A 13,310-nucleotide genomic window follows, 5' to 3' on the forward strand; every position below is an offset into this window, starting at 1 on the left:
AGCGGCTGAAGTTAGAATTTAACCGAATTGTTTTTAAAAATAATCGTTCATACATGGTGGATTTTACCTAAGATAGAATTTTTCACGCATTTTAACAAAAAAGCTTAGTATTATTAACTAAGATGGCTAAATGGAAGCTAAGTAGACAAACATTTGGAACAGAAGAGCTTAACTTCTCAGAAGGCGACGAAGTGACTATCGGCAGGGGACTAAATAATACAATAACTCTATCTAGTATAGTAATATCAAGAAATCATTGTGTTATTCATTTTAAAAATAATGGAGTTATGATAACAGATCTAAAGGTATTTATTTATCAAAATATTAACCATTACTATGTTCTGGATTATATCTCTGATATTATTTTGAGTAAAAAATCCAGTTTTTTGATTTTTTAGACGAATAAGTACCTTCATTTCAAAATCTAATAATTTCTTTTACTTTTTGTATTACTGTTTTTAGAGCTCAAATGGAATATATGTTGGCCTTGAAAGAATTGCTCCAAACATTCCTTATAAGTTACAAGACTCTGATGTAATTGGATTTGGATGGACTGTGGGTGCTCCACTTGTAAATATTACAGATAGTGAAAAATATATTTTTAAGCTTACTAGGGTAGATTCCCCTTTACCTATGTCAAAACGGATACAGTTCCAAAATCAAGATGAATTTGATGATATTGAAGCAGCAATTGCATCTTTAGACAATAAAAATACAGATGAACAAAATTATAAACATCATTCAGATATTATTGAATCAAAAGGAAGTTTAAAAAGGAAATTAGGCACTTCTAATCCTATAGATAAAATTAATAATGAAAAGGAAAACAAAACTAAAATTGCCCATGATGTAATAAATATATTATCTGATAGTGATATTGAAATATGCACAAACAATGAAACTGAAATTAAAAGGATAAAAATTGAGCATTCTGCTGAATCTAAGATGAAAGAAGACCATTTAAATAATGAAAATGCTGATTTACAGTATGAAGCTTTTACTGTAAAACAAGAATATTTAGGCTATGATGATGAAATCCAACAAGTTGACAGTGATAGTGATAGTGAATCAGAACATTGGTTTTTAAGATTATCACAAAGTTCACCAGGTAAACCATTCACAAAAATTGTGTCTAAAAAACAGAAAGACACAAAACATGATGACAGCTCTTACAGTCAAGCAGATGATTTCATGTTGTTAAATTTAAAAAAAGAAAATAATGAATCAGAAGAAGAATTTAGTGATGATTGCATTACAATACCACAATTTTCGCCTGTAGAGCAGGTTGATGAAGCACAGAAAATTGTTAAACAAGATGTCTACAAAAATATTAAAGAAACTGATCCTGTACTACTGCCAAAACCCAAAGATAGATGTTTAAATTTAGCACTTCAGGAAAAGTGCTTAGAATCTAGAAAAAGTAATCAAGATGAAATTGATAGCAATAATTTAAAAGACTTATTGAATTTAACATCACACACATCACTTTTAATGAATAAAGAAGATTCTAAAAAAATTCAAATGATTGAACCTTTAATGCATCAGTCAAAGAAAAAAAATGAAATCCGAGACAGTAAGTATTTATTCAGACAGTAAGTATTTATTTCAGTAATTATTACCATCTATCAATAACTAAGGATTTCATTTATTTCAGATAAAAGAAGAACCAGTATTCACAAATCATGTAAAAGAAGAAAATCCCCAATGAAAAAAAAAGAAGTGACTGTTTCCCAAAAAGAAGAAAGAAAAAAAAAGCTTAAAGAAATTGCTTCTAAGGAGAAGGAATGTACTGAGATTCACATATCTAATAATAACTCGGTAAAACCAGTAGTGGTTGCAAAAGTAACAACTTCCAACAGAGGTGCATTTTTGACAAATATGGTCGAGGACACAACTGTATCACAAAAAAAATCGAGCTTAGACAAAACTAAAGATGTAGATACACATAAAAAACATGAACAAACTTCATTACCTAAAACCAAAAGTAAAAGAAAAGATTCAACAAAACATAAACCAAAGAAAGATGATTCAAAATTGAACAATAGCTATGAAGCAATTATACCACCAATAGCCTCCAATAAATCTGATTCACAGAAACGCATTCCATTAAAATCTGTTAAACCCTTGAAAGAAACTAATAAGGAAAGTTCAATTGCAGGAAAACCCTTTTCAAAAGTAGAACCTCTGCCTCTTAAGGACATTTCTCTTGTTAAAAAGTCAACAAAAAAGGTGCATTTCACAGATGAGGAACCAGTAGTTCACTTATTTGAAATTGAACCTGGAAATAAAATGAAAAGAACTAGTTTAATTAAAACATCTCTCTTGGATGTACGTCACTTACCAGTGTTTTCATTGGAGAAAATTACGCTAATGAAAATTCTAGGTTGGAACCCACACTGGTTAGATGAACAAGTGCACAATAATGAACCTCCGCCTCTTCTAGGTCATAATAATCCACCAATGGCTATTTTTCATTCATTTACCAGTCATAAACAGTACATACAGTAAGTGGTTTTAACTATTTTATAATTAACGGAAGTCTGTGATACTTATATTACTTATTATTGAATTTCAGGTTGGTAGGAGATTTACTCCTTATGGAGATTTGGGAATGTTTAACGCAAGGTTATAAGCGACAATCAAAGCAACATAAGGAATTACAAATGAAAATTGATTCATTACCGCCAATACCACCGCAAGAGAGATTTTTTGATTTATTCAGTTTAAGTGTTAACAGTAAGTTTTGATTTCTTATCTCTTCTGCAATTATTGTGCTTTTAGCCTTAAATGGAATACAACTGTCTTCTTTTTCTGCTTTTGTTCTAGTTTCTGTTCCAACATCTGAAGTGAAAAATTTGCCAAGAGTTGGTGATATATTATTAGTTACATTTGGTTCTGAGAGTGTAAAATACAGTAAATTTCTATTTGTCCACAATGTGAGATGTCTTCCATCACCTCCAAGTATGTATTAATAGTCTCAACTTTTAAAATAACTACTTTGTTAATTTCAAACTACAAATTTTAACTATCTACTCTATGATTTGTTATAGTTTTTATTTCATTTTTGTAGATAATATTCATTCTTTTTTTACAATATCTTTATATGCAACATATACGGAAAAAATGGGGTTATTACGACCTGGAGAAATAATGTATGGAAGAACTTTGGCATATATAAACAAAGAATTATTGTTATTTGAAGCAATGGAGCATTTAGCTGGGTCACCACTCAGTGAAGCTATTTTAAGGCCTAAGCCTCATCATTTTGAATGTTTGAGAGAGCCAAATTTTGAAAGTAATTTTAAATCACAGGTATGTCTTTTCATTATTATAGTGCTTCCAATACTGCTGTACCGCGCCTAAGGTATCTGCGCGAAGAGTATCAGCCACTTCGTTCCGATGAAATCAATCAATATGAAATATTAATCTATCTTTATTTTAAATGTATATTTAATCAACCTAGTATATTCAGTTATAATATTTAAAAAAAATAAACGTTTGTTTTATGATTATTAATAAATCAATCGATTTTAACTTTATAATAATTGTTTTTTCAATATTGCTTAAGATTTGAACATAAGCTGGATGAATCCAAGGTCCAGCCATTAGATTTATGAAAAAATTATTTTAAACATTAACTTGTGTCAGCATGTACAAAATTTGTAATTCATTTTTTCAGTGGACCACAACACTTAACCCTAGTCAAAGACTAGCTGTATGCTCGTCAGTAACTGCTGCACTTGGAGACAAACCAAGTATACAGATGGTACAAGGACCGCCAGGCACTGGTAATTAATAATTCTACATTGTTGTCTTTAATTTTAACATTTTAACATTTGCAAACAATTTGTATAAATATATGTCAATACTTCTTAAATAATAATTTTATAGGAAAGTCAAGCGTAATCTGTGCTATAGTTATGACATATTTTTACAATGCTGCGGGGAAAAAACAGCAAAATAGAGGAAAGATTTTAATTTGCGCGACCAGTAACGCTGCCGTCGATGAACTGGTTATAAGATTGCTCAACATTAGGCAAAGTTTGCCAAAAGGTAAGTAGGTACATTGAACTACCCTGAAAACACAACATATTTAACTTTCTTTATCATGATCTATATGCACTCACTCTCTAATTGAAATAGACATGAATATGATGTAACAATGGTGTTTTTGAGTAATTTCATTATTCATATAACTTAATACTATAAGTATCATCATCATAGTGTCAACCGATAGACAGTGTGTGTCTACCTTGACTGTTATATTACTATGTTGACAGACGACCTGTTAAAGTCGTCGGATGATGCTCAGTGCTGGCCTCTTCCAACTGGTCATGTTTGTAATCTGTGACTCTTTTCGCAGTACTTTGTGACTAAGCGTATAAAAAGTATTCATTTGTGGTATCTATGGCTATTTTCATAAAATAACGTTTTTTAGGTTTTTTTTTGTAAAGTTAAATATTGACCCCTTATGCCCAATCGAATAAATTTAAATAAAGAATGACTTTCTGTCACGTCATGATGATATAAATATAGAATAATATTTAATTACTTACTTATTAAATTATATTTAGTTATGTAAGTAGATAAATTATTTTTTTATCTGACTTTTTTAATAATTCCTACACTAAAACCTAGTGCTTGTTGCTTTTTACAAAAGGCACAGCAAGCCACGCGAAACGGCAGACAGCTATTTGTACATATAAGCGTGTCAGGTGAAATGGTCGTTAACATGATATTTATTCGACAGGGGAGCGTTTCCGCATGGTCCGCGTGGGGCGGGCGGAGGCTATGCATCCGCGCGCTCGTGACGTCAGCTCGCAGCAGCTGGCACAGCGCGATGCTGCGCGAGTCAACCAGGCAGAGCCTTCACAACCAGGTCTTGCTGAAGAAGTACGTGTATACATCTTGTTCCTTCCCTTTTCAGGCAATAGGCGCTCCCTGCAAGGCCTCCACATTAATTGAACGGATCGCAAGACCGATCATCGTGACGTATATACATGAAACAAGAGAATTTCAAACGAATCATATCGCGGTTTCATTCATTCGTGACAGTCGATAAACGCCCTCTCCAAGGCATAGGTCTACACCAAAGATTACCACGATAATAGGTCTTGCGCTGCTATTTTTCAGCGACTTCTCGCGACATTTATAATGTCGTCGGTGCGCCTAGTAGGTGAGCACGCAAACACGATAAGATTTTAATTAAATAAATTAGTGTATTGTGTAAATACCCTATTGAATTTATAAATAAAGATAATTGTGGTACTAAATTACAGTTTGCTAACGAGTTCACTAATTATTATAAACTAAAGGCCGTGAATAATAAATAATTCAAAATGAAAAAAATGCAAATAATGTTGATAAATGAAAAGCGTAAATAAACATTCAAATAATGGTCAGTTAAACGGGATTCGAGTTGAAAGGTCACTGGCGTATAAAGGAGTGTGACATTTAAAAAGCCTCCACTCGAGAACCTTTCAGCACCAACGGCGGTCAGCTGCACGAGAATGTGTATCACCCACTGCCAATTCAGACGAGCAATTTTTAGAGCTGCGTCGGTGGTTCTTCAGCGGATCTCCTCAGAATAACTCGGATTGAAATCTCGCAGCGAAACTCCGAGCATAGCCCACTACATTGCTCTCTTAATGAAGTCAATATGGCGGACATATTTAAATAAGCGAATGATGCATTCTGTTTTAGATTTCACACCTGGAAGCAAAGATCAACATGTGGAAAACACAAGCGCAAGACGCGCGGGATCCTGTCCGCGTCGCATATTGCCAGAGTCGTATTGACACCCTTGTCAACAGGGTGGCATTGGTAAAGTTTTTGAATGTGTAACATCTTTTCTCTCGTTCTCAGAGAAAAATATCTGCTTTCGGCAGTGTAGAACTAAAATGTTGGCTTGACTTCACTTTTCAATGTAGGCATAGTACAATTGGATGAAATCACTTTTTTAATGGGAAAATTTTACTTTTTCGATATCCACTGCAAAATCACTTAACCAACCAATTCACACTTTTTTTACGGAAACTATTAATTTGCGATTGGAACTCGCTGGAACTGGAGCTGGAGCTCCGTCTGGAACACAAACACAATTTTCCATAGTTAGATATTTAATAATTGTCTGACAAGTTTTGAGAATATAGTGGATATGTATCTGCAGAGTATGTCGATGATGATGATATGATGTCGACTTTTTGTTCTTATCTCTTATAAGGTTTCTTATATTTTATCGCTTATAGTACTAATTTTATTTGCTTTATACTCCATTTCCATTTAATTTTACTCTTAATAAATGTACTTGTTAGCAAAACAGATGTGTTAACGCAAAATTTGTTAGTTACGTAGTGGCGGTGCTAATGGCGGTGGAGATGGGGTGCGACCTGAACAAGTGGCACAAGCTGAGCGACGCATTATAGAAGGTGCCGATATCATAGTCACCACACTGGCCAGTGCTCACAACCATAAAATGAAAGGGTAAAAACAACATTTACTATATTTTGTGATACTAAGAGATGTATTTAATAAAATAGATACACAAACAGTCGCATTACAATACGTTTATAATAGCATACTGCTCCATATTAAGAAAATTATAAATAGTTTCTAAAACAATGACTGTATCGTCCAGTTTTAGTTTACATAAAGTTAAACCTTTAAAAATTGCTTCCTTGTACCAAAAAATCTTTCTTGATACAAGAAAGCAATTTTACATCATCCGCCAAAAAATTCGAAGCGCAAAAAAGATCAGATCAATAATAAAACGTACTATTGTATTAAAAATTATAAAGAAGACAAACATGTCCATGGTACTTATATCGTACTGATTTTCAAGTGGTGAATAAAAGATTTATAACATTAAGTAAATGTAAAACTAGTGATAAAAGAATTACTAACGAGATTCTTATCAAGTTCTAGAAGAATCAGCATTCTAAACCTGGCAGTAGTATATGGAGATAATAAGGACCAATAACACTGTATAAGTACATATTCAACCATTTACGCTAAATAGACGTGCGTGGTATGAGATATTTTTGTCTCAAAATAGCGAGCTACACGTACACCACGTCAATAGGCATTTTTCGCAAAAATTTAATTAATGTGGTTCACACGTCGCCTAACAATGAGATTATTTATTTTTCGAGCTACAACTCTAGAGCGCACGATGTCACACATTAGCGCGCAGCGTCGCAATTGTGAAGTTTATTCGTAGCGCAATTGATTAAATGAACATTATATTAATGAAACTAATGAATAAATATTTATTTTTTATTGCACTGGTCAGATACGCGTACCGTTGAGATGGAGCGGTCGTAACAGACTGTGCAGGCCCTGTTATACCCAATTCGAAAATGGTCTGTCAATGCAGACGTCAATCGGTCAATCAGCGAAGTAGGAAGAAGTATCGGCCGCTCTGTCCCTTCAAACCGCATTCAACATTCGCATTACCGACGCTTGTGTAATTTATATGTAAAAAAAAATCCTCGGACCCACCTCGCTGCACTTTCTTAAGTCGCGGCACAGCGGCTTCGCATTATACTAATATGCCGTGTATTTACACCTATAACCGGAATAAAAGCCAAAGATAAGGTACTCTTTCGGAAGCTATAAGCCCAAACATTTCATAGAGCGTCTGACTAACGGCGACTTACTAAGGTGTTGTAATGTAATGTAATGACTCGAGCAATTTTCCTGATTTGCATAAAAACAAATTATTTTTAGGCTAAGAAGACGGATAGCGCTTTGTATTGTAGACGAAGCTGGTCAGGCGATAGAACCAGAAACCCTGATCCCGTTGACACTGGATGTTACGCGGATTACCCTCATCGGGGATCCACAGCAGCTACCTGGCTTCATTTGCTCGCAAGTAAGTAACGGTTAACAATTGCAAATGTTTCAATTACTTCTACTGCCTTTGTAGCTAATAACTGAGTTTATATAAAACCGATATAGCTTAACAGATCAGCAAGTTGAATGAAGTGGTAGTGGTCAGGAGTAGAATGCCGTGCAAATGGCTGCTGGAGCCTTAACAAATAGAGACCACGGACAAGCAAACTCGTAGAAAATCAACCTACAGGACCTTAAAAAGGTGGCGTTTGTTTACCATGTTAAAGTCATTGGTAGACGCTGGATGCAGGTTATTTCTAGGTAGGAACTGTCCTATCGGAAATTATAGGCGGGCCTATGTCCAGCTGTGGGCGTCCTACTGCTGAAATGATGATGATGAATTAAGTTTACTAAGTGACAGTACTGAGGACATTGACAAGGTTACCAGAGACTTCCTGCAGAGAGAGACATTTCGTGATGAACACTTAATTTCGAAAGCCGTCTCACAAGAAATGGACCTGATTAAATCCTAATGATTCCACGAGAAACGACATTAAATTCATCATGAATAACACGAAACATATGTTTAATGATGTCTCAGTAATCCACGGTGAAAACCAGTAGCGATTACCGAATGCTTAGTGGCACCAAATATATTAACGTTAACGTGATCATGTAACACCAAAAACTTTCTACTCAAACTCTAACCATTTTGATTGCCTGGATAATTGAGTTGTTGTTGAGAAGAGTGTTGTTGAGTATTAATTAGTGAATGAGATCCACAGCAGATTAGTGGAAACTGTTTACATGGTAGGAGCTACGTGTTTTAAAAAAGAGATCTTAAAAACTGTCGGACCACACCCACACAATGACCCTGAATCGTACAGACAGTAGTCAGATCAATGCGACACGAAATACGTTTCTTAAAATGCAAACCCTATTAATAACACGATATAGCAAGGACACAAAAAACATGACTGTGAACGTACCTCTACTTGCAAACGTAATAAAACGACGTGTCTATTTTTTCTAAGTGTCCTTTGTACCAAAAATTAGAAGTTTAAAACTTTAGAAGATAATATGAATAAATGTAATTATCTTTAACAGCGTGCAAAGAAATATGGACTAGGCGAAAGTCTATTCTCGCGACTGACATCAACTACTGAGCATTGGAGCGGCGGTGGGCCGGTCGTCTTGCTGAACCAGCAGTACCGCATGCACCCCGACATAGCGGACTACCCTAACAGGGCTTTCTACGACGGTAGAATACAGACGATGACGATGCCGCTTGGAGACCTCAACATACCACCGTACACTATCATTAGCATAGCCAGCGGGGACAAAGGACAAGGTAATATTTTTGATACAAAAACAAATCGATAAGCCAAAAACAGTATAAAATGTTTATATTTGCGATCAGATCAAAAATTCCTTTCTTAAAAATGCGAACATAAGAATAAATATCATTCAAGAATGGCACCATTTTAATATTAAATTCAAAAAGCTGGTGGTAACATGGTTTAACAAAGCAACATGTTGATAACAAACAAAGCAAGATGTCTGGGTTAAACAATACAAAATCTTATTCAACCATTACAATGCCTTAGGAGATCATCAATGTTTAACATTATGGTTATGAACTTTTAATAAATATTGTATGTGTATAAATATAAGATCTTACTTACTTTTGTTTCTTTTCTCTTATTATTGTTGTATATAATAAATATACTAGATAAATACTGATAATAAATAATATACGATGCTAGGCCATAAATAAACAGGTGCCTTACAATTATCAATTGTTATTATATTTAATTGTACCATTTAAATGAATCTGCTTTCGGTTTGCTTTCGTAAATAACCTCCTGTGACTTAGAGTCACCTTGTTGAATGGCTCATTTTTTATTGAGTTCCATTTGATTTTCTTTACATACCCATTGTAGTAGTCGCTAAATTCTCTTTTAATTAATTAATAATTCATATTAATTTTTGTTTCTTATTTTAGTTCTTCCACCATTCAGTAATACTAATAATAATTCTGTGTAATACTTTGTATAAGAAGTGTATGTGTTTATATAAATAGTTTTGTTAATCAAAAAATACTAACAGGTTCTTCAGGGGCGAATGAAATGGAAGCTTGGGGCGTGGCGCGATTGGCGGCAGCGCTTTCATCCATGCTACGACCAAAGAACCTGAGCTTAGCCGTTATCACTCCGTACAGCGCCCACCGAGACATGGTCAGAAGAAACCTTCGATTACTGAATGACTTGTGAGTGTTAAATTACAGCGTCAAGTAAAATTACCTAAGATTAGATATATAATTATATTTTAAAGTATCCTAATCATAAATGTGCATTAATTTCTTTCAAAGACTCCTGCTCCTTATATTTATATTATTGCAGACTAAAAAATACACATTGATGTGTTAAAATTCAAATTATATATATATATATATATATATATATATATATATATATATATATATATATATACAGCGGCAGTTGAAGTAGCATTAAAAACCTTAGGGCTAACAGCATCAACATATTTATGGAACAAATAATTATCTAATAAGAACCAACCAACACATGACATATGGTTTGCATTATGTAAAAAAAAATACTTCCTGATCCCTAATTTAGGACGATAAAGTACTAAGTACTTTCAACAGCTTGGGTTCCAAAACATGTAGAAAGTAATCCAAAGATTACAGCGAAATGATTTTTTAGTTTATATAGTAATCAAGATGATTTTTTCCACTAGAGAAAGGTTATGAATATAATGGAATGTCATGCAACAAGTTTTTAGGAATTTAGTGCATGTTTGTTATCAAAAAGTGACACAATAATAACTTTTTCTTTATGTTAGTCTTTTCCTATATCTCTTTTCACACGAGCCTATGAAGAGGGCTAAGGAGAAAACCCTTTTTAACCCATGCAGTGTCAGTGATGGATCTGGCTTCTGGGGTCCCATCAGCTACAAAACGAGAACCAGTTCAGGGATGCATGAAAAATCTTCCAATCATTAAATAAAATTGACCTTGTCTTTTTCTTCTAGGCCGGAATATCAAGTCGAAGTTAACACGGTAGACAGTTTCCAAGGTCAGGAGCGTGATGTGGTGGTGGTGTCGCTGGCTAGGAGTCACGGCGTGGGATTCCTCACGGACGCGGGCCGCATGAATGTCATGTTAACACGGGCTAAACGCGCACTGTTCGTCTGTCTTAACCCTCTTGCCATGACAGTAAGAATTCCTTATATTGTAAATAAAATGTATTGCAGTTTTATATAATGATACCATAATATACAGCTATGTGAAAATTTAATCACATAATCGGAAAATAAATCTAAGCTACATAGACCACAACATTCATAATTACATTTATTTTTGTCACATGGGTAACAGAAAGCGTTGAAATTGTTAAGTCGGTCTCTTACCAGCTAAACTCATTGATTTTCATTGAAGTCTTTTGTAAAAACTACGGAAACGCTGACATATACTACTATACTTTCAATAGCGTTGGGCATATTGCCACAACCTCTCCCCTACTGTTCCCATAAATCACCAAAAGCGATCACCCTAAGTTCACCATCAAGGCCTATGCTGGTTGGAGAAAATAATATAATCTTGTCTGAACTCCATGTCTAAGGCTGCAGAGAAGCTCTAATATTCTTTTTCTCTCATTTTCAAAGTAACTTCCTCAAAGCATTTTAAGGCATATTTTTAAATGTGCATTAATTTCTTCCAGACTGCTTAATGTTTATATTGCAAACAAAAAAAATGCATATTGACGTGTTTAAATTCAAATACTATAAATTAAATGACTTATTGACTAACTCATATAGTTTCATATTAGAAGGCACAATGTAAGTTTGAATTAATATATTTGTTGAAAAGAATTCATAACTATGAAATCGTCAGTGGCCTTTATAATATAAAAAACAGCTCATATAGTTATAATCCCTTAAATCAAGCTATGTCCAAGCTAGGTTTTGTCTACTTTTAACACTACTTCATAGGGCATTTAAAGGATTATTTCACTTTTGCAAAGATTTAATATATATTTTAATAACCGACATACTCCTTTGTTGTGCGTTACGTAATTTCTAAAATTAAACTTTTGGAGACATTTATTTCGACCTGTCTTTGGTCTGAAATCATAGACCATTGTGATACTTTAGATAATATTATTACCAATTTACATTTATTGATCCTATTCCATTTTAAAAAATTAATGTCTTTTATTATTTAGAAAAACCATCAGTGGCGTACACTAGTGGATGATGCACACATGAGAAAAGTCTACAAGGTGTTACCAAACAAGATGTGTCAAAGTGCTTCCTCATCGCAAATCCCGCACGAAGAAGTTTTAAAGCTCGTGATAAACTTGAAGTCTCACAAGTGATAACCGTAAAAACGTGACATAATTTTTATACCTTTGTACATTAGTACATTTACCTAGAATTATTATTAAAAGTACCTAAACGGTTTTGATTAAAATTTTTGATTTATAACTTACGGCTTCAATCTGTTGTTATATTAGCCTCTATATGCGCAGGTATAATTAGTTGTCTCATTCACAAGAGCTGATATAGTATATCCATCTCACTCTCCCATTCGCATCTTGGGTTTTTGACACAAAAGTAATTTCCATAATAAACCAATAATTGAACTTTAAGTAACTATAGATAATACATTGAAAAATGTTTATCTTTTAAATACTTATGACCAAAGTCCCCATTACAATAGAGTTTACTTTTAATTGTGTTATTGTGAATTTAAAAATAAATGGCAAATTAAAAACTTTTTACAAAAAAACAAATGTGAATGAAAAATTTATCAATGATTTTCTCTTGGCAAGATAGAGAATGAGCTTTCTTAATAAATATAAATTTAATCTAGTCTAGCGGATAAGGTACTACCGCTCATGATTTTTAAGGATTTCCTATACACCGTCTATTTGTATGAATTAGTAAGCAAAATGTTAACTGATCAGATTATTAAGAAGATTTGACGAGTAGTATTTCATTGCAGCACATACGCGACAAATATGTGTGTGTATGTGTTCATTGCTATAATGTGTATTACTATTGTGATATAAATTAGTCTGAAACAGTCAACATTTCGTTTACACTTGTTAATTGATGTGTATTAAAAACAAAGTGATTAATTCATAATTGTTTTTCTCATTTAGTTAAATAGAAACGTGATTTTACAAGTTAATCTCTGGAATCATAATTTCTGAAATCAATACCTGATATTTTGATTCTACATATAAGACAATAAACAATCATTATGTAGTTTTAAGTTTATTTGCGTTATTATTAAATGTCCTAATTTAATTAAGGTGCATTTTATTACTTGTACATAATAAATGAATTCAAACATTTGGCTTTTTCTTTCAAACTTTGTAATTAATCGCAATGTTTTACTAACGTCATTTATTGTATGGATCAACTGAATTATTTTAAAAATTAAAAAG

The 13,310-nt window shown here is 33.4% G+C and overlaps 1 protein-coding gene across 2 annotated transcripts; it reads left to right on the forward strand.

Moving 5' to 3' along the window:
* On the forward strand, positions 1–13,075 carry Setx (Senataxin). Of its 2 annotated transcripts, XM_068762083.1 has the most exons (16): positions 1–305; positions 463–1,573; positions 1,655–2,504; positions 2,576–2,736; positions 2,827–2,961; positions 3,071–3,312; positions 3,680–3,788; positions 3,892–4,053; positions 4,751–4,893; positions 5,704–5,823; positions 6,347–6,483; positions 7,729–7,873; positions 8,941–9,184; positions 9,943–10,102; positions 10,888–11,071; positions 12,081–13,075. In XM_068762083.1, the coding sequence occupies exons 1-16, from the start codon at positions 123–125 to the stop codon at positions 12,231–12,233; spliced, it is 4,239 nt and encodes a 1,412-aa protein (XP_068618184.1). In that variant the 5' UTR covers positions 1–122; the 3' UTR covers positions 12,234–13,075. The 2 variants fall into 2 exon arrangements, with proteins under 2 accessions (XP_068618184.1, XP_068618185.1); XM_068762084.1 differs by lacking the exon at positions 5,704–5,823.
* The last annotated feature ends 235 nt before the right edge of the window (positions 13,076–13,310 follow it).

The sequence above is a fragment of the Battus philenor genome, unplaced genomic scaffold (genome assembly GCF_028537555.1).
Source record: "Battus philenor isolate CCGP_79_NKW_IND1 unplaced genomic scaffold, ilBatPhil1.0.hap1 SCAF_16, whole genome shotgun sequence".
Lineage (NCBI taxonomy): Eukaryota > Metazoa > Arthropoda > Insecta > Lepidoptera > Papilionidae > Battus > Battus philenor.